Source organism: Melanostigma gelatinosum (genome assembly GCF_949748355.1).
Source record: "Melanostigma gelatinosum genome assembly, chromosome: 6".
Classification (NCBI taxonomy): Eukaryota; Metazoa; Chordata; class Actinopteri; order Perciformes; family Zoarcidae; genus Melanostigma; species Melanostigma gelatinosum.
In genome coordinates, this window is record NC_136639.1 from 8009598 (window position 1) to 8030164 (window position 20567).

The 20567-nt window shown below is 44.2% G+C and overlaps 2 protein-coding genes across 12 annotated transcripts in view; both read right to left on the reverse strand.

Annotated features, from left to right (window-relative positions):
• Positions 1 to 764: 764 nt before the first annotated feature.
• On the reverse strand, positions 765 to 9620 carry cdca2 (cell division cycle associated 2). Of its 11 annotated transcripts, none has more exons than XM_079271153.1 (14): positions 9562 to 9620; positions 8696 to 8870; positions 8226 to 8362; positions 7662 to 7827; positions 7091 to 7245; positions 6330 to 6459; positions 5264 to 5598; positions 4720 to 4771; positions 4537 to 4611; positions 4063 to 4187; positions 3777 to 3857; positions 3465 to 3536; positions 2417 to 2579; positions 765 to 2292 (listed from the first exon to the last, which is right to left on the reverse strand). In XM_079271153.1, the coding sequence occupies exons 2-14, from the start codon at positions 8868 to 8870 to the stop codon at positions 1430 to 1432; spliced, it is 2529 nt and encodes an 842-aa protein (XP_079127279.1). In that variant the 5' UTR covers positions 9562 to 9620; the 3' UTR covers positions 765 to 1429. The 11 variants fall into 11 exon arrangements, with proteins under 11 accessions (XP_079127279.1, XP_079127273.1, XP_079127274.1 ...); XM_079271147.1 differs by lacking the exon at positions 9562 to 9620 and adding an exon at positions 9410 to 9525 and having other exon boundaries at positions 7662 to 7797; XM_079271148.1 differs by lacking the exon at positions 9562 to 9620 and adding an exon at positions 9410 to 9525 and having other exon boundaries at positions 7133 to 7245.
• Positions 9621 to 11725: 2105 nt separating this feature from the next.
• sema4c (sema domain, immunoglobulin domain (Ig), transmembrane domain (TM) and short cytoplasmic domain, (semaphorin) 4C) overlaps positions 11726 to 20567 on the reverse strand; it is an 84365-nt gene continuing 75523 nt past the window's right edge. Inside the window, exons 13-17 of the mRNA XM_079270954.1 lie at positions 20140 to 20255; positions 18261 to 18418; positions 17699 to 17790; positions 14883 to 17457; positions 11726 to 12969 (exon numbers count right to left, since the gene is read on the reverse strand). Of these exons, the coding sequence (XP_079127080.1) occupies positions 16562 to 17457; positions 17699 to 17790; positions 18261 to 18418; positions 20140 to 20255 (1262 nt within the window). The 3' untranslated portion in view covers positions 11726 to 12969; positions 14883 to 16561. The remainder of the gene's footprint in view (positions 12970 to 14882; positions 17458 to 17698; positions 17791 to 18260; positions 18419 to 20139; positions 20256 to 20567) is intronic.

Below are 20567 nucleotides of genomic sequence, written 5' to 3' on the forward strand. Positions count from 1 at the left end.
CACGCACGATTCTTATTGGAACAAACGCCTCTTTGACACGAATGAATGTGCATCTGCTAAATGATTTCCTCTCCTGATGATAGCATCAGTTCCTGAGACTTCTTTCATCTCGTCAGTTGTGAACTTGACAGATGAATGACAGGCGTCTGCAATTCCCCGAGTCCACCAGCAGATGGCACAGCAGCCCCACGGCATGCACCCAGACCTATAGCGGTGACTGTAAGCCCGTGCATCAGTGTCCTAATGGGAAAGCAGAGGAGACTTTGGCACAATGAGAGCCAGAAACCTCTGGTGTCCTTCAGCCAAGTGGCTCTGACTTGTTGTAAAAAAGAAAAAAAAAAAGGAGCGAGTCAATTACCCCGTGATGGATAGATTACAGCCATGCATCATTCCGGGAGCCAATTTTCCAATGTGAACTGAATTTGAAACTCAATTTGTAAGCACTCCCTCCGCTCCTCTCTGACAGATGGAGCCAGTAAAGAGGAGCCCACTTGAATCTGTGACCGGTGGAAGCTGAGGTTAGAGGTCAATTTACTTCCAGACATTTGGCCGTGTTCAAAATGTAGATCGGGATGGCAATTTGTGTAGCGACGCGTTCAGTTATGGCGGAAGGTCCCGGTTTATGTGAGAGGAAAGCTGCTGTACTTGAACTCAACTGAGATATCGGCCGTTTTATTATCTGGATGAATTCCTTTCAAATGAGATTAAGTCATTAAGTCTTTACTTGCAACCAAGGCATTTAATCAGCATAAGAGTAAAGCAAGGTACATTCCAGGAAAGTCACTGAGAACACACAAACTTATTTCTGATTTGATGCAATGTTTAAAAACGTATTCACATATTAAAAGCGCCCATTAAAAGAACAGATAACGCAATGGGACGGGGCCCTCTTCTGGACATTTACCTGTATGTCAACAGTTCAGATCACTGGAGGGGAAATATATTTAAAAAAAAGAAAGAAGCGAAAACACAAATAAACAGAATTGTTTGAGCCTGTTCATTCGATTTCTGTGTGTTCCCCGCCATTACTATTCCGTTATTATTATTATTATCATCCCTTCCTCCAGCCATCTTCATCTATCCATGAAGAGCACATATTGACTTGGAGATGCTCGAGCCAATGACTTTGGGGAGTCTGAACATGCACGGCGATTACCAGCTGAGTGCTTGGCTATCGATCAGGAGGTGGTCAGCAGAGATGGTTGGGCTCACAGCGTATCGACTGGCTTGGTAAGCGGAGGGAGGGGAAACCGGCTACAAATTGCTGGTCAGCTCAAACAATTCACAGGGAACAAAGGCATCAACATTTTTAGCTAATATAAAACGACCAGCCTGCTCTTTCGAAACTCATGCCATCTAATCTAAAACAAACAGGATAGGAAGGTATGATGACTGTATTCATCTTAGGTCATGTAGTCCATTTAAAGTCTCACGAGGCGTCGTCTTGTGTCTCCTCGGGGAGCGAAGGTTGGACGGGTGGAGCAGCACTGAGCCGCCGGGCCCGGGGCTTCTTGCGGGACTCAGGGGAGATCCGAGGCAGCCAGGCGAGACCGGCACTGTTGCTGCTGTGCTCCGTAGTGATCTGGTTCCTCAGGCTGCGGCGGACTGAGCGCTGGTTTCTAGCGGCAACAGGTTTGAACATGTCTTCGAACTTAAAGTCAGCCTGCCAGGGGGCGAGGTGTAAATCGGCTACTTCCACCACTTCCTGGCTATCGGAGCTTGACCTGATGTTTTCCTGCTGAATCACTGCGTGGTCTCCCTCTTCCTTCTCCTCCTCTGCCTTGTTCTCCTGCAGCACTGAGACATTTGCACGTTTTCTCTGTGCTGACCGACTCAAAGCGTCGTTGGATTCTCCACCTGTAGGTGGGCAGTCTGAGGTGGGTGCCTCCGGACTTCCACGGCATTCCACGGAGTCTGTGCAGAGTGTATCTGCAGGAATCTGGGCATTATGTTCAGTGTCGACTTCTCCCTGCTCAGGTACAGTGCGGTTCAGCGGGGTTTCGCTTGATGCCTCAAGGTTTGTAGTGGTTTGGTCCTCGGTCTTTCCTCCAGCCTGATCCGGAGTCTCCTCACTGAGCAGGGCATCATTAGCAGCACTGACCTTACTCTTCTTCTTCGGTCCTCTCGGCCCCGGCAGCCTCCTGCCCTTCGCTGTGCGGTTTCTTTTACTGGAGCTTGGAGATGTGACAGAATCTTCGGAGGGATTTTCCAAAGCGTTCGTCACAGTGAGGTCAGCTGTTGCTCGAGTGTCGGTGGCCATCTCAGGGTTCGAGTGGGTCCCGTGATTTGGGGCTGTAGGGCGAAATGATGAAAATAAAAAACTCAATCAGAAGTTGTTTCTGAGAGCATAAAAGCAAAACCCATAATTGCCTATCAATAATGTAAAGATGAAGCTATTATCTGTATTTTTCTGTACCTGTGCCGCTCGTACAGGACGTCTGCTCTGCTGCCGACTGGTCGATGGGGGCCAGCCTCTCAGCGATGGGACTCAGGACGGGGTTCTTGGAGGCGTAGGTCCGGCAGCCGTACAGGGAGCGGTCCACGCTCCGGTTCCATCGCCGCGCTGCTGGCTCGCTCCTCTGTGGAAAGACAATCCTGCAGCGTTAAAGAGGTTTGTATTGACATGTCAGCGTAAACTGAAATGTGATAGCACTTCATTATGTCATCCTCAGTAAGTACATCAATCCAGATGTTTTTGTGGAAGGTTTCCGTGTGCTGATTGAGTCGGCGTCAGCGTTTGTACTTTGCATTGCCGATTGTTGTTAAATGTTACGCAGCTCCCGTCATGTCAAATTCCTTGTATGTTCAACATACAATGGCAATAAACGGTTTCTGATTCTGATACGCCTTTTGAGATGTAGCATTTCATCTTCAGAGGGTAATAATATCGAATATAAACGACACACCTTGTGCTCTACCGTGGATCTCTGTGTATTTACACTCTGCTTTAATTAAATCTCTACTCACGTCCTTCTGCGGAGTCAAATTGCAGAACTGAAAGTTATTTGGCGAACCTGACGAATAGAATCAAATTCAAACCCAAACACAGTCCTGATTTGGAGCCTGTATAAAATTAGAAATAATAAAAATAAAACTACAAAGCTGTCAGAAGACGAGCTCTGTAAATGTTGCAATGTGAGCTACACTAAGGGCAGCTTCAGCATTCCACACTGCCTTCAAACAAGCTGTCTGAGGCATAAGGGAATTTTTTGGTATTATTTGCTAACGTCTTAAAATGTGAGATTTCATAATAGAATTGTCATTATTGATAATCCTGTGGTGTGTGCCATGAGGTCATTTGGAGGAGGAACCCTGGGGCATACACACAGTTGTTTTCCTCCCAACTCAGGCAAAGTAAGCCGTCGTTAGATCGCTATCAGCGCCGAGACTTTCTTTCTGCCTCCCAGAATCCCTCAGTGGAGCCGTGTAAAGAGAAATCAAACGAGCAGACTCCGCCAACTCACCTTCATCTTCCCAGAGGCCGTCTTGGCAGCGGAGCGCGTCGACCTCTTCACAGGTTGGCTCTCCTCCGGCTGCTGGGGGAGCACAGAGCTGGCATGAGGATACATTATATGATCGTCTCTCTGCCACACTCGCTTGCAAACATTAAGTTGATGTCCTCGCATGAGATTTAGTTCAGATCCAGTGGAATCAAACAGTAGATTAAATGGGAGCATGTTATGACCCTGAAATTATTAAAAAAAGACGTCTCGTCTGGTAAATGGAGTTTTGCACAAGTGAAATCAAGCTGAAAACAGCTGGCGGTAACAGCAGACCTTTCTCCTTCGACTGCTGGAGCGAGCTGGAGCCTCGCTGCTCGGTGCATGCTCGGTTCCTGGCTGCTGCTGCTGCTGCTGCTGAGATTTAGAAGTTTTAGTGTTTGAAATGAATTATTCACAGTACGGGAATCTATACAGGATGGTAATAATCTGGTGATGAACAGACTGTTACTGAATAAATGGGAAGCAAACTTGTAAAACTATATCTTGTGAACCTAAAATGACCCATCCAAGAAAGTACCGGTCGATAAAAAAAAACACAGAAGCTACAATGATGGCAGACCTTTTTCCTTCGGTTTCTACATGGGGCTGGGGCTGGAGCTTCAGGTTGCTTCTCCTTCTCTGGCGAGGCTGTAGGCTCATCCAGGGTCCCAACTGGGGGGGATGGGCTGGGATTGGTCTCAGACTCTGAGGACAATTGACAGTATTATAGCTGAAATGACTTCTATTGAGAGTTTGTCAGCCGTAGGTAATAGCTGGGTCAGCATGGTTAATGATAACAGAGACTAAACATTGGTTAAACAGGACTTTGATAAAGCTGAAGCCAAATGACAAAGGTCCCGTTCTGTCTACGATACCGTGGATTAACATGTCCCATATTTCCCTTTTTACACACTCAAAGACCGGCAACTGGCCTGCTTTCTTCAGCTAACTTAAACTTAAATTTCATTTCTGCTCTAGAGACGGGAGAAGGTGCAGAACAGGAGAGACAAAGACATAAAGTTAAGTGGCAATGAAAGGAAAAACGGTAGTTCACCTGTCAGAATCTGAGAGAGGGACTCCTCGTCGAAAGCAGCGTCTAAATTCAACGGCTGGGCTTCCCACAGACAATCTGAAAATTCAACAAATGGAAAGAGCCGTTATCATCACAGAGTCTGACTGCATTCTACCAGAGACAACAGGCTGGAACTGTCAGGGTAATTAAACTAGAATAATCAACCTGTATTCCTCGTCCCCGCAGAGTCAATCTCCTCCATTGAAGGGAAAACAATCTAGGACAACAAAATACAAACAAACAATGTTGACTGTAACAAACACATAGTGAGGCATATCCTGGTTCCTGTAAGTAATATACTATTATTAAACATCATCCACAATTTGATCCAGTTATCATCTAAGAGCATACTAAGACAAACCCAAAACTGGTGTGTCACACTTTTACACACGTCAGTACTAATAAACAAATAAATGGAGGTGCTTGTGAAAGTCTTTGATGTTTGTAGCGGAGAGCGACTTGGATCGGCCCTTTCCACAGCAGCCACTGTGACACGTCATTGCAGGGTCAACAGGTGTAATCAATAACAGTAATTATGGGCCTGGTATTGTGCATGCTGCTCACTGGAAGGCTGTGACACACTAAATAGAAAAGGACCATAAATAATGTTAATTACACCCGTTATAACCGTGCTGTGACACCCGGGTTATTTTCCATTTTATGACCTGTAGAGAGCAGTATGAACACCAGGGCATCACAGAAACATTACCGATCTGTCTTCATCCTCTCCCACAGAAGGCATTCTGCGGTTGCGAGGCATTGCGAGTATCGGCGAGGCACCAAACACAGTGGGGCTGCTGAGATCGGGCTGTGCCGGCGCTGTTTGGGATTCACTTCTCTGCGGCGTCTTCAGCACCGAGCGCGGCTGTAAGCTCCCACCTGGTGTGGGCGCCCGGGCCGGCGTGCCCCCCTTCTGTAGAGGTGTGTTGGGAGGCAGGTTCTTATCAAAGAGCTCAGGAGAGAGCGGCCCTCCAAAGCAGACCCTCTTTTTCTTCACCGTGGAGGTCCCGGTGGAGTCGTCCTCTCCAGCAAAGACGGTCAACCCTTCAACGCACAAATCATTTGCATTTTTGTGGCCCTCATTACACAACGTACGAAGAGGCAGAAAGTAAAGTTTCTTTGCTTTAAACTCTTGCTGTGTTACATCAAAAGAAACTGATCACCAAATGATTTATGGTTCAGGGTGCTTGAAGTTTAAAAGAGATTGATTAAGGTTTTCAGACACTGATATGCCAGTTAGACAAGCAAATAGTAGAAGACACCAGTCACTAATATATGAGAAGATATGACATCCCGGAATTTTTCAAATCAAATTCAGATAATATACTGCATTTATAATTCAACTATATCTGAGATATAAAGGACGACCTAATTGTTGCAGCCTTCTTACACAACTGAAAATAAGTGTTTTCACTGGGTCAACGTAATGTCTGTGGTATCAATATTGGAACAATTGAATTTGCTCATCAAGTACAGGTCTTGTGAGTTGTGGGTGCTGATCCCCACATTACACATTGATCCCATGTTTGGTCTATTTGATGAGAACTATTAACACTCCCCTTGTAGGTAAAACACGCCGTTCTCCAATACACACAACTCACGACTCAAATGCCGTTAAATAACACACAATTTCCTTTCCGAAAATAAAAAGGTTAACACTCTCCTGGTATTCAGCCTGGACACGCTGCACCCAGCGAACGCTGTACACAGAGCCTCAAAGGCAGGCTTGAACCGAGATAAAAGGTGCGCGCCCGCTGAGAGTACCGTGTGTTTACCTGTGGGCTTCATCTCCAACAGAGAGGGGAGAGAGGGGATGTGGAAGTGGGGGGCGGGGCGGGCCGGTGAAGCCGCTGCAGAATCGTCGGGCGGTGGTCGGCCGAGGCTTTGGAGTTCAAAGACAGCGTCCTGTTGAGAGGGATTATATGAGACTGTAGTTCAAGGAGCTTCACAGAGCAGGTTGTTCAGTACGAGTGAACGTTATTGTGTATAGAATCGGTTTCATCTAATAACCTCACAGTAGGTAAAACTGATCCCCCGTCAAAATCGCATTGACAATGTCCAAATGTTATTGTGTAAAGTTAACCAAGTGGTTTGAACCACAGCTGTCAGCACTGATCAAAGTGGTTCACCTGTTACAAACCTTCAATGTGGGGAGGAAGGACCAGGAAATGCATATTTATTGTCGCATATTTAGCTCCATAGTTTTCGTGTAGTTTAGAATGAGACTGGTATCTTAAACCTTGATGTTGCACTTGACAGAAAGCAAGTGGAAGCTCTGAGTAAAAAACCCAAAAAGATGCAATTATAAATAAATAAACCTCCATGCACAGCACTTAAATCAAACTTGATTCGCTTGAAAATTGCTTTTATTTTGGATGCTTGTATTTAAAAAGCCCCGTGTAGCACGGAGTTCTAACATTCATCGAGGAGTTAAAAATAATCAGAGGATTCAATGGAAGGCAAGTACAGAGAGGGAAACCCTTTTAGCTAAATTATTAAAAGCAGTCAAGTAAGTACATGGTCAGAGTGAGTGTACCTCCTGCTTCTTCAAGCTCAGGTGGAGGATAGGAGTGCTGACCTCTTTAATCTCCACCTCACTGCCTTCAACGGGGCCCATGCGCCTCCTCTTGCCGGGTATGGGCTTCATCATTGGTGAGTGGTTCTCCTTCCCTCCATAAGGGCGGTTCCTATCTGACAGAGGGGGGAAAAAAAGCACCCATCGAAAAGACAAGTTATATAAACATACAAAAACAAATGGGACTTTGGGACACCTCAGCTAAATGAAGATAAAATATCCCATATCAAATAAACATAAAAGCACTGCTTGGAAAAACAACTTTGAAAAAATAAATAAAAACTTGATCAAAGGGACGGAGATAAACTCTGACTACAGCAACAAACAGCTCAGAAACTGGCCCATTTAAGAAGCTGACCAAGCTCAAAAGAAAACACTGCTGCAAGATGTTGTCAGAGTAAAACTTATACTGTGCTATGCATTAATCCACCGCTTTTCAACAGTGCCTCCAGACATCATAAAGGAGTCTTACTGGCATGGACCCTTGTTGAGAAATGAAACTATTAATCCTGTGGCAATGAGGCAGCCTCACCAGACAGATAATCTCTTGTCTTGATGCATCCTCCAGTGTTGCTGTCCTGCCTTGGCATCGGATCACAGACCTCACTCTCTTCCACATCCATCAGGCTCTGGTAGGAGGCCATCTTCTGCCTCAGCGTGGAGGCGGCCTGGAGAAGGAAGGGGTTACTTCTGACAAGCTGAGAGTTGAGACAGCAGAAACAAACAGATCTGCTCAGTGATGCAGTTTGACAGGTCAGAGGCTTTGGAGATTACAGAATTACCGAGAGGCAGGAAATCTATCACAAACTACTTCTCTCTCTCTCTCTCTCTCTCTCTCTCTCTCTCTCTCTCTCCACACACACACACACACACACACACACACACACACACACACACACACACACACACACACACACACACACACACACACACACACACACACACTTAGACGTTAACTGAGCTGTGCATCATCTAACAGCAAGAATATTCAGTGATTACTATTCACACAAGAGTAAAAGAATACTGCCTCACACAGGAATAGGATGTGACAAAGGTGTGCAAGATTTGCTCAAATGTATCCCATGAAGGATCTCACCTCTGGGGTGTGGAAGGTTGGTGGAGTCTTCATCCTCTGTTGTGCCATGAAGCGGATGAGGGAGTTTGTCTCTGGGGAGCCGCGGGCACCAATGTTGGACCTCCGCCTCACCTTTAATTGTACTAGATGAGATTTATCTAGAACAAGCGGGAGAAGAATGCCACTTCAGTAACACTTGATTGGTGCCATATACGGACAACTACAAATGTCTTTTGCCTCAGATTGTATGCATTAGTTGTGCTGAAGAGTACATCTGTTACTACTTTGGTCACTGTAGTATGATTTAACATGAGTGTTTCTTTTTGGATGGTTTAAATGCTAATATTACAGGCCATGTCAAACCCTAGAGTATATACATAATTCCTCATGTTTTCCAACGGTGGTGGCTGAATGAATACAAAGTAAACATTTCTGTCTATGGAAGGCAATGCACATGCAGTTTAGCGTCAAACAAAGACCTGTCCTCTCACCTTTGCTGTTTGGTAATAGCGCTGGAGTAAAACTCTGCACAGAGATGCCAAACTGACTAGGTGTGAGCTCGGAGAAGGTCAGGGGGACTGATGTGTTGTCTAAAACTGGAGGAGAGTCCTCTTCTGAGGGGGACAACGTTTGATCTCCATCGGTGTTCATCTCCGCGGTAGCCATCTGTGTTGACAAATTGAATGACGTTACGTCTAATAATTCAGCGGAACCACAACATGTGTTACTAGAAGTCACTAGGGAAAACTTAAAACGAATGACAACAGGGGACTATTAACTATCCTATATTCCCTTTATATGTGTTCCAATCAGTCTAATGCTTGTAGGCAATGTCAACTGACAATATACATTTAACATTTCTTTCAACTTCACGTCAAAGTCCATATGGTTGCTAAAAGTGACGTCCCACTGACTTAGCATGATGCTAATATAGTTAGCTGAATCCCCGGTAGCACAACAAAACTAAGTTAGCGTTAGTTAGCTAGCTTCATAATAAATGCCCTTATAGAATGAACTGAATGGTACGGTTTAACAACAGTAGCTAACTTTGCTGTAGACTCCTGCCAGGGACGTAACTCTGTTATATCGCCGACTATCACAGAATATTAATGATAAAGCCAATTGTTTCAAGCTAACGTAAGTTGTTCATGCCCTTCTCCTCACACGCGACGTTGGCTGAAGATAATGGAATGTGAAACACTTACCTCGTACATTTACCTCGTGTTTCTGATTAAATATATACAAATATATAAACACATGTAGGGACTATTGTGTCATAAAAAGCCATGACATCTTAATACATGTTCCTATAAAACACAAACGTTACAAAAGGGGGCAGGAGAGAGATTCAAATTACCCTCCACGCCAGAGCCAGCGGCGACGTATGTATCCCTCCGCAAAAAAAAGTAATGAACGTTTCTAAACAAACCCTTATACGAATTGAAAACACGCTATATATTATTTAGTCTTGTTTAAAAATGTATGTTGTGAATACCAACGACTCCCATTGTTAAAAAAAATGTCGATAATAACGGAGGAAGTGTATCGTTCGGAGGAACTAACTTCCGTATTTGTCAGGGGTTGAAAGAGAGCGGAACTCGTTTAATATGAACTGGCCAATAGAAATTCCAGATAAGATACCACGTGACCAAAGTCAAAGCAGGATGAATGGATGGATGGAGATATATATATATATATATATATATATATATATATATATATATATATATATATATATATATATATAGATATATATATAGATATATAGATAGATAGATAGATAGATAGATAGATAGATAGATAGATAGATAGATAGATAGATAGATAGATAGATAGATAGATTAAGATTTAAGAGAATCAAATCAAATGATGATCATGTATTCAGACATAAATTACCATATTTCACGTGGTTCACAATAGTTTGACATAATTTACAGCAAACTCAAAAATCAATAAGCCCAAACAGGTGGGTGAACTGTGGTCTAGTCTTGAAAAGCTCTGTAAAGCCTGCCCACACACACCAGTCACAAACAAACAGAGTTCCTTTTTTTGTGAGGTTTTGAAATCGGTGGCACAGCTGAGTACACTGAGATCAGATGCAACTGAGAGCCTCTTTCCACAGCTGGGACTGTCAACCACATGAAGCATGTGGCTTCTTCTGTTGGCACCAGGGAAGGCTGTGCAAGTCGATGGAAGCTTGACTGCTGTTGTTGTTGTGCAGCACAGGCTGGGCAAATGAAAGAAGTCTAGACATTCACAGGTGAAATAAGCCTCTGTGTGTATGAGTTCCTGTCCAAAATCAGATGTGTAAAATTTGAAAAACTGAAAGTCTTATTTTTAGAAAATAGAATTACCAACACAATGATGCACGGAGTCTTAAAGTATTGGCCTGGCCTACATTTCAAAATCATCCCCAACTAATCCTTAAATGTTGGGTTGTGATTTAGGATGTTTCTACAAAGGCTTATGAAACTTTCGAAGGTCATTTTTTTTTATGCGTCAATGCCATCATTTTATTACAGGAAGTATATTTCAAATGATCCTACTGGATAACTGTCTTCATTTTAACTGAAATAAGCTCAAGTACCCATTACCACCACTCGCCTTGTTCGAAATGTGTTGATTTGAGCAGATTTCAACAGTCATTCTAAAAGTGGATAGTGTTACAATATCCTTTCATGTAAGACATAGGAATTATGTGGAATTCGATGTTACAGCTTGTCATGTTCAGTCTAACACCAGTTTATAATTTGTGTGTTTATGTTCCTCTTTAAAACAGATATGTGGATGTACATATTTTTGGTCTCAACCAAAACTGTATAAGTACCCCTTTAAGGTACAAGTATCATTGGTTTAAAATATTTAAACACTGTCCAGTATTTACCTACATGTTGTGTATGTTGAAGGAGTACTTGAGTGATTCAGTTTGAGTCTTCCATAAAATTTGGAGACTCATCAGTCAAATTTAAAAAAATGAATGGTCAAAATTAAAGCAGCAGAGGATGAGATATCCTGAGTGAAGCTAAACACTGGATCCTACATTCCCCATAATGCATCACAATAGCTTATTTTTGTTGGACCATCTGTGTGCCCCCAGTATATAATGGAAGCCTCCTATTATAGCAGAGCCGAGATGGAAGCTACGCTAACCCAGCTAGGACCTAAGGCTACTATGAGTATGAAGTATGAGGTATGATGCAAATAAAAAAACGCACTACAGGAATAGAATACTGTTTTTGTTTTGTTTGTCATGTGTTTGTTGTGTTACAAATGGGCTACAACTACATTTCATCATGCATAATGACAATAAATGATCCTTAAATCCAAGCTCAGCCCGAGATAACTCTGATGACATCACTATGACATCATCAGGGTAATTTTCTCAGACTCGACAAAGCTTCTCCAGAGCCACAGAAAAACTTTTACTCGTGCTTTCACAGGACAAGTAGCACTTTCTATGACTAGTAAACTTTCTCTTTCACAAAGAAAATCACACACCTTGAGCATATCTCTATTTTTATTTGTGTATATATACACATATAAAAAATAAGGACATATGTACAATGATAATAAATATCAACACATTTGTACAAGTGAAATAAGTTACTTAACATATTTAAAAACAAACATAAAAGATCAATAACAGACAAGCAAAAATGGGGCAAAAATAAAATCAGGTTGATAATAGAATAATACAAATGATAATGCGAGAAACAGCAGAACTTAAAGCCATGTGTGGGAGGAAATATTATGAGCAAACAAATGTGTAAGAACTGAAGAAATGCACATAAAGTACATTACACATGCATTTTTTTTTGTATTTTGAGACCTGTATTCCTTTATCTTTTTGTTCTTTGCAACTTGTTATGTTAAATAAAAGGCCTGATTGTAAAAGGGAAATATTTTATAAGACATAACCAAGTACCAGTGTAAAGAGCTGACATGTTTTAGCTAAATGCTTAAGGGGCTGTAACAATATAAAGTGGGCACATTCTATCACTGATCTGCTTTGAATCAACAGATACATATTTGGTGTTTCGGAGCTGACAAATTAAATAATGGTTAAAGTTTTGGTACATTACTCAGCCTTTCATAAAGTGAGGGTATAAAGAATTGGGTCCAGCAGATCACCACTGACATAAAGAAAGGAAGAAAACAGGAAGTCCATCAGCCTGAAGACATTTTGCTTGAGGGAAAATTTAGCTGCAGACACAATATGCAGAGAGGTTGCAGACATCAGCTCAGTGTAGCAAAGTGGACGGACTGCTGAGACTTAAATATCGATGTGGAATCAAATCAAATCAATTTAATTATTTCAACAAGAACAAAAGCAACTGCAGTCTACTTTGGTTTTTCCAAAAGGTGAAGAGGCACAGAAAAAGTAAACACGTAAACATGAATTCCTGTACAACCCTTGAACCATAAAATCAGACATATATATATATATTTGTTTTTCAAAGAGAGCATTATTGTTCCACAATATTAGTGTCTGTAAAAGTCAAAAAATGGCCGATCAAAATGATGCACTTGTACAAGGATGATCATATCAAAGATGTGCAGTCCACTTGCAGAGGATCATGCAACGTTAAGATGGAGTGCTGATGGCTGAGTGCCTCTTCAACCGTGGGATCATTTTTGATATTCTACATCTCTCTCAGCGCTCTGTACACAGTGGGGGCAAACACAAGGTATTTTTGTCCTCCCCTTCCTTCTTGCTGTGCTCCTCTGGTCCCGACAGACACGTCCCAAAAACAAAAAGCCACCTCTGATGGACAAAGCACAGAAAGAGGACAAAATAATGTTAATTTAGGAACAGCAAACATATGCGCGTGGTGTTCGCTGAATTTGAAAGTTTCATTGAAATTGGATCAGAAAGAAGGTTTTTTTTCACATCACATTCTGGGCAGTTGGTGCATTGGATAATTTATTCTGATAGTTCATACTAACACCTGATTATACCCGCCTGAGTGAAGCAATATTTGAGGGTATTTGAGAATTTGCAGCAATTAATAAAACATTTGGTTATCTTCCAGTTCTGAGTAGAAGACTGGAATGAAATGGTCCCATTTACTGTCTGAGTCGTGCAAGCAGAACATTGTTATTAAACAGATATTTCAGGCTGACAAAGGTCTCCCTAAGGTCAACTTATTTTGATCCTTGTCAGATTGAAACGTTTTCTCCTTTATGAAATCTTGTCGTCGCAGGCTTCAGGCAGTGCAGGTCCTTTTCTTATCATTTGCCAAAGGAAGTTTCTGATGCACCTGTCCCCTCAAGACTTTAATAAAAGTTTGCACAAGGACAACTTTTGATGAGAAGGAGACTGGTCAAATGACGCAGAACATGATGTAACACGTGTGGGCGTCTACATGCTAGCAGCTCTGGGGGGCTGTACTTGCTGTACAATGCTGGCCACGTTAACAATGCTGAGAGGTGGTCTCACATTGTCACATGTCTATTCTTAGCTGGTAATATCTCCTCTGGTTGATTCAGTAGCACACAATAGACTCTGCAGGTAACAGGATGGGCCTTTAGTGCATGTGAAGGACTTAGCGAATGTATTTTATTTCAATGAAATACAGTGGGCACAAAAGAAAGTTAAAGTTTAACTCTGTATAGCTTGTGACTTTGTGGTGACTCGCAATTTTACCCGTAGCAAACAGGGTGACAGGTTAACCTGCACTTGACCCACGTGTGCAGTTTGATGGACATCAAACGCAGCCTCGCAATGACTTCTTCACTGGCATTGGATAAAAAACAGATATTAGAAAATCTGTCTTGCAGTGGTTTGACTTTTGAGAACTAGAGCCAATGAAAATGCGGGACATCATCTCAATATGTGGAAGGCGGGACAAGCGACAAAAATGCGGGAAACCTGGTCACCCGACGTAGCTGGAGTTGGTGTTTGATTTTTTTTAGTCTACAGGCAATATGCTGTAATAATACCACTTTGTACGATTAGAACAAGATCAGTCTTCTACCCGCGGATAATGCCTGTCTCTGCAAGATAAACTGGATCGTCTCATCATTAAAGGAAGATACATTTTGGGAGATGCACACATTTGCGCGATGGCAGAGAGTCAGATGAGAAGATTAATACCACTCACAAGCCTGTCAGCTAAATCTGGAACTGGAGCCAGTTAGCTTAGCTTAGCACAAAGACTGACAACTAGGGAAAGAAGTTAGCCTGGCTCCGTCTAGTGGGGAAAAAAACCCTGCCAGCATCTCTAAAGCTCACTAATTAAGATTAATAACGAATTTGTTTAGTGTTAAACAACAAATAGCAGTTTAGGGGTTACATGCCAGACAATTGCTTGGCCAGGAGCGGTGACTTTGGTGAGGTTAGCAACTTTGTTTCTACACTTCAGTTCAGTAAAGATTGAACAACAAGATGTGTTGTTTAATGAGCCTTTGTAAAGCTTTGCCTTCAGTTCTCTATGCTAGTTTAGCTAACCGTCTCATGGTTGTAGCTATATTTTTAATGGACAGATCGGAGAGTGGTATCAATCTTCTAATCTAATTCTCAACAAGGAAACAAAATGTTGCCTATTCCTTTTCAGTGATAAGTTGAGCAAAGGGACAGAAATATAAATTAACTAAAGAATTCTCAACACTACACTACAAGCAGAAAGATAAATTGGAAATCGTTGTGTGCATGAATTGAATGAAGTAGAACAATACCTTTCACTGGTTCACGGCTGTTTCCCGCCTGGAGCCAGCGGTTTATCGGCATGGCAGCAATCAGTCTGTCTGTCCAGTCGTCCATCAACACAGTGCCGTGTGCGTGTTCTTTTTGTGTTGGTGTGTTTTACAGTGCTCTTCCTCTGTATAAGTCCACAGTAGCCCCGGGTCAGTCTCTGGGCATCGGTAGGAGGGAGGGGGGGGGGGGTTCATGGGTTGTAAGGGTGCGTCACAAACACACTGTCGTCCAGGATGGTTGGCATTCAGAGGACTGTGAGTGTGTCGGAGTGTGTAGGAGGGGTCGTTTCCTTCTGGGCAGTGCAAGTTACCACCCTCACCACACACACACACACACACACACTATAAAGCACTTATTGAGACATCCACAGCGGTCGCAACAGTGACGGTTCAACTACAGTCTCCTTGCCTAATGTCTTCATGTCAGCTTCAATTTGGAATTAAGTGTGCAGTTATTGTTCCGCCGGTATGAGCTGAATGCAAATAGCCGTTTCTTTCTACAGTGATGAGCAAAATGTCCAAAAGGGCTCGGCCAAAACGCATATCGGTGACACACTTTGACTCTGATGAATGTCGTTTGGACTTGAAGGTGCGTTTGAAGGTCTCCGTGCAGGCCTGAGCGAGGAACGTAAGCCCTCACATCGTCACTCACAGAGTGGAGCCATTCGTCACGTGTTAATCGTCTGAACACTGCTGTGGTCGGTAAGACGTAGAAAAAGAAGAACAACAAATGTCTTAATTCAAACCAACCATCACAACAAATGAGTGGAAGGGATCAGGACTTTCTCCGGGGCTAAATACAACATGGAGCGGGGGGATTTCAATTGAGCAGAGAAAGTCTTGAGAGATTGTCCTTCATTCAAAACCCCCCCCCCCTTGCATCTTTCACGCCAATTCACTTCATTTTCCATTTCATTTCCTCTCTCTTTGTCTCTTGCTCTCTCTCCTCTCTGTCCCTCGCAGCGCTCCTGCTACGGGGACATGATTGTCGTCTTGCTTCGAGATTAATTCGTCTTTTTTTATACCGCTCTCGCACTCTTGGCTCACAAATACAAAAAGGAAAGACGCACGCTTCCAGTTTTTAAGTGCAGTAAGCTGAAAAAGTCTCAAAGGAACAGGACAGAGCGTCAGTTCAATATTTCCAGTCAGTTGCTTCTTGCCTTTCGTCAACTGGTTTCAGCACAGGGGCTGAAAGCCTCTTGGTCCACTCAACAAAAAAACAAGAAAATTTGCCCTTCAGAAAACATGTAACACCATTTGTTTGATTTCAATGCTTGACGTGTTCTCCTCTGCGTTCAGCCTTTTTAAATACAAAATGTACACAAGTGGCATTTGCACACTGGAAGCAGAAAAAGCCACAACCGTGACTGCATGTTGCCCAGAACATAATAATTATAGGAGTGCATGTTGGCGAACACAGTGTATGAGTGTTTATATTTAACATGCTGTGTGCTATAAATGTCAACAGTGAGCCAAACAGGCATTGGCAGAGCGGGAGAGAGAGAGAGAGAGAGAGAGAGAGAGAGAGAGAGAGAGAGAGAGCACGGGGAATTGACAGCGTGTCACTGAAAGAGAGAGAGAGCAGGCATCCTCAAAAGGAGGGAGGTAGGTTGGTTGTTTTGTTTTTCCAACTCAGGGAATGGTGACGGAGGAGGACAGGCCTAGACGGACGACTCTTCGGGGTTCGCGTCAGGCAGCACGCTTCTCTGCTGCAGAGTGCGCCTCAGCTCTTCCTTGAAGGGGCTGGAGTAGTCGTTCCCGCCCATGCCCAGGCCTCCCAGCCCGCCGCCCCCAGCGCCAACCCCGCTAGCCCTCTCCTCCCCTGCTGTGCTCAGGTTGAGGCGGATGTAGCCATTGCTACCTGAGCCTCGAATGTTGGTGAGGCTGAGACGGCTGGGGGAGTGGATGGGCTGGCCGGGAATGGCGCTGGGTGACGCCGTGCTGCTGACGCTGCTGGGGCCCAGGGCGTGACCGGGAACGATCTTCAGCGAGCCGTCTGAGTAGTAGTAGTTGGCGCCTGTCTCCCAGAAGCGGTCCTCGTCGCAGGGCATCTTGCTGGGCACAAAGGTGGGCGGCTCCTTGGGGAGAGTGATGGGGTAGACCAGGGTGCTCTCCAGAGGCTTCATGTCAGCCCCCTTTCCCAGGGCCAGCTTCAGCCTCCTGCGCAAGTAAAGAGCCGCTACAAGGAGCAGCAGGCACGTCGCTCCGAGGGTGATGACCAGCACCCAGAAGAGCCCCATGCTGCTGTCTGGAGCACGGGCCTCCATGAAGACCGGAGCGCTGGCTACTACGGCCACCTGGTAGCGCTCTGTCTGAAACTTCACCCCCTGCTCCTCAGAGTAGCAGATATAGCGTCCCGCTTGCATCTGGCCCGCTTCGGGGACGACGAGAGCTTTGAGGGTCCGGTCGAAGCGCGGCCCTCCAGCCTCGGGGTCACTCAGCTGGAGCTCACGTTCGTTGAGGACCCAGAAGGGCTGAGCCAGGTTGGAGACCAGCTGGCAAGGCAGCATCATGTCAGACCCCACCACCACTGTAACGTTCCTCAGACGGGAGTGCTCTGCAGAGGAAGAGGAGGAGAGTTTGAGAAGGGGGTGTAGGACAGAGGAAAAAGGAGAGGTGGCTAGGTGTCAGCCATAATAATTCCAATTCATATTCCACACCAGCCAGCTGTCTTCTGCACAATTCAATTTATTCAGCTCAATCTAACTCCAAGTCCATTCTCTTTACTTGCTACTGACTTCTGCACTGACAGTCAATTCCCACAAGGGGCCACTACTGAGGTGTGGCCCCTTACTCACCAGGGCTGGGGATGGAGACGGGCTTATCAAACTTGGCTTTCCCCCGGCTGAACCTTTCCAGCATTAGATCCTGTGACAGGGAGGAGGTGGACCTGGAGGGCAAAAATAAGAGCGGAAGATTAATAACATACAAACATATAAAAGAAACATTTACATAATAATTGAGCTACTACATAGCTGCAGATTTCCTTAAATAGACAAATACCGGATACAACTCGGTGAATGTGGTTCAGCTTTGATTACAGCTTGTTAATGTAGTTTCCCCAGAAGGGACATCACAGCATGTAAAGTAGGAGAATTTTACGCAACAGCTTCAGGGGGAAAGTCTGCAAAAGCTGCAGTAAAAGATGCATCACTCTTCTGTTAAGAGCTGCTTATATCTAGCAAATAGACTTTTATTAGTATGGTTTCACGACAGAGTTAAGTGGCACATCATATCTAAATACTGGTCCAATATTTGCAACCTGCAGGTTCCTTGAAAACATCAAATAACAAGCCTTTGATATTAAGTATGTTTAGTTTATAGTATGGGTGTATGGGTGCACATAGGTACTCGTCTGACCCGCGGTGGAGGTCGATGCGGACGCAGGCCCGGCCCTCGCTGTCCCAAGCGCAGTAGGGATCCCGGGCGAGCAGACAGTCTGGCTGAGACTGATAGCGGCTGCAGTTGGCCAAGGGCAGCTGGAGAACCTCCGAACGAGAGCCGATGTACAAGTACTTCTACAGACAAACACAGAGAGAGGAAGAAGAAGACGGAGACAAAGAACAGATCCAAGCCATCACCCAAAGACAGAAACCAGAGAGAGAAGAAAAACAAGGAGAAAGATAAACAGAGAGAGAGAGAAGGAGAGTGAGTGACTCAGTTAGGAGTTATAGTAGATAATGGGATAATCACTCTCAATTACAATAACATTCACCCCTCTGACCCTCTTCCAAACCAATCTGGATTGCACTCTTTTTGCGAAAGCTGTGGTAAAAAAAATCTCGGTCGCAGCTAAGCCAGCGTTAATAAGATAAGCTTTAGATCAGGGAATGCCCCGCCAAAACTGCATCGATCGGCGAACAAGCCATTGTAGAACCACGGGGACACGGCCGGTGGCAACACGCTCGCTCGGTTGACAGGACGGGGACGTTGAGAAAACAACAGGGGCAGAGGTTCAAATCCCCACTGAGGTGAAGGATTGTAATTACTGTTATTGCGAGGAGGGCTTTGGATTCATGAGGCGACGCTTGATCTGAAAAAGGGCAGTGTTAATAAAAACACCTGCTGAGTGACAGCGGGCCAGTGGCCCCCGGGCTGACTGCCTGTCAGTGGATCCAAGATTGTAAGTGTCTGGCAAAAACAGGTATTAACAGGACGGCAGAAGATAAAATCATACTGTTATCATTGAATAACAATGAACAAGTGATGCAACAGCAGAGCAAGCTAATGGAACCCCGGAACTAGGCTTTCGAGGGGTGTGATCAGGGGAAGAACCAAGCCGTGCCAACACAACTTGAGTAACCTTCCTCCTGAGAGACCATTAAGAGTTCTTATCTCTCTAAAAGACAGAAAACAATGCATCTAGGAGTCCATGACGTTACGTGCACATGGCTATGCTTTACTATACTGAGCACCAGCAGCTGAAAGCTCAAGCTATCAAAAAAAAAGGAAGCGCTGCTTTCTTCTATTTCTAATAAAATCGCTCTTGCCTCAATTTGTTGAATTGAATCTGGTCCGTTCACATGTTCTTCAGAAAAATGTATCCAGACGGAGATGAATCAACTGAAATGCCAACACAAAGCCTGAATGCATTTTGAGACGTTCCTTTTTGACTTGAAAGGCTAAGTCTCAATCTGCTTAACTAAATGGAAGCGATGTATCTTAAAGGGGATCCTGCAGGGACTCAGACCCCTTTTGCCCACAATTTGCTGACATCAGAATTAAAGGGCTGGATCGGACAATTTCTTTATCTTTCTGAAACAGACAAAGCGCCAATCAAGCCGACTTTACGCTGTGATTGGCTGTGACTGCCATCTTTTTAATATATATTTGTTGGGGCATTTTTAACTTCATCAGATAGCGATAGTAGAGAGGGATGACAGAAAATGAGGATGATGCCATTGAGTGCGGCAGTGCTGTAAATATCTTCCAACCTGGGGAGGTAGTCCCAGTTGACCAAACAGAGGTTGAGATATCCTGACGTTTTACTTCTAGATTGGGTCAGACCCCTGCCTGTGAGGTAACGCAGCCTTTCCATTAAACCGAGCATTATTAAAGCTAACCCAGGTGACATCATCAGGGGATATTTTCTCAGACTTGACAAAGTTCATCCAGAGCCACAAGGTAATCACACAACTGTTTTTGGTTCCCTACGACGAGTGTAAAAGTCTGCGTGTGTAAAACGGATGCAATTCCCTTTGAATAACAAATAGTAAACACGCTTTCCCGTTGTCCTTACCTTGGAGTGGGAGATGGTCAGGCTGTCCACTGGCTGGGCCGTCTCGAACAGCTGGATCTCCTCTATCACGTAGGCCTCGGAGCCCAGGATCACCACCCTTTGCAGCCAGCCCTCCGCTGCAGCACACAGGAGAGAAACAGGAGGGAGGAGTCAGCTCACTTCACCACTGTTGAGTCAATCTTTCACGTTCACCTTTCACTTTAGCGCAGGAGATTTTCTTTATCTGATCAGGGCAAAGTTTTCACGTCTGCGCTTCGGCACTCAGCGCCAGACTTCCCAAAAGATATTCACCTTTGACACCTTTGACCGTAGAAGAGCTCATTTGAATGTCATTGATGTGATATTAAGAAATATGTAGATACACACAGCTGCGACTGCACACCAGTTAATTTGAATAATGAAAATGTGATTTAATTAATTTGCCTGTA

Excerpts from the sequence above, each read along its gene's own strand:
- cdca2 (XM_079271146.1), bottom strand. Across the intron at positions 4,612-4,719 it reads TGCGGGGACGAGGAATACAG|ATTGTCTGTGGGAAGCCCAG; the intron begins GTTGATTATTCT and ends TTGAATTTTCAG. Across the intron at positions 3,537-3,776 it reads CCAGCAGTCGAAGGAGAAAG|CAGCCGGAGGAGAGCCAACC; the intron begins GTCTGCTGTTAC and ends GTGCTCCCCCAG.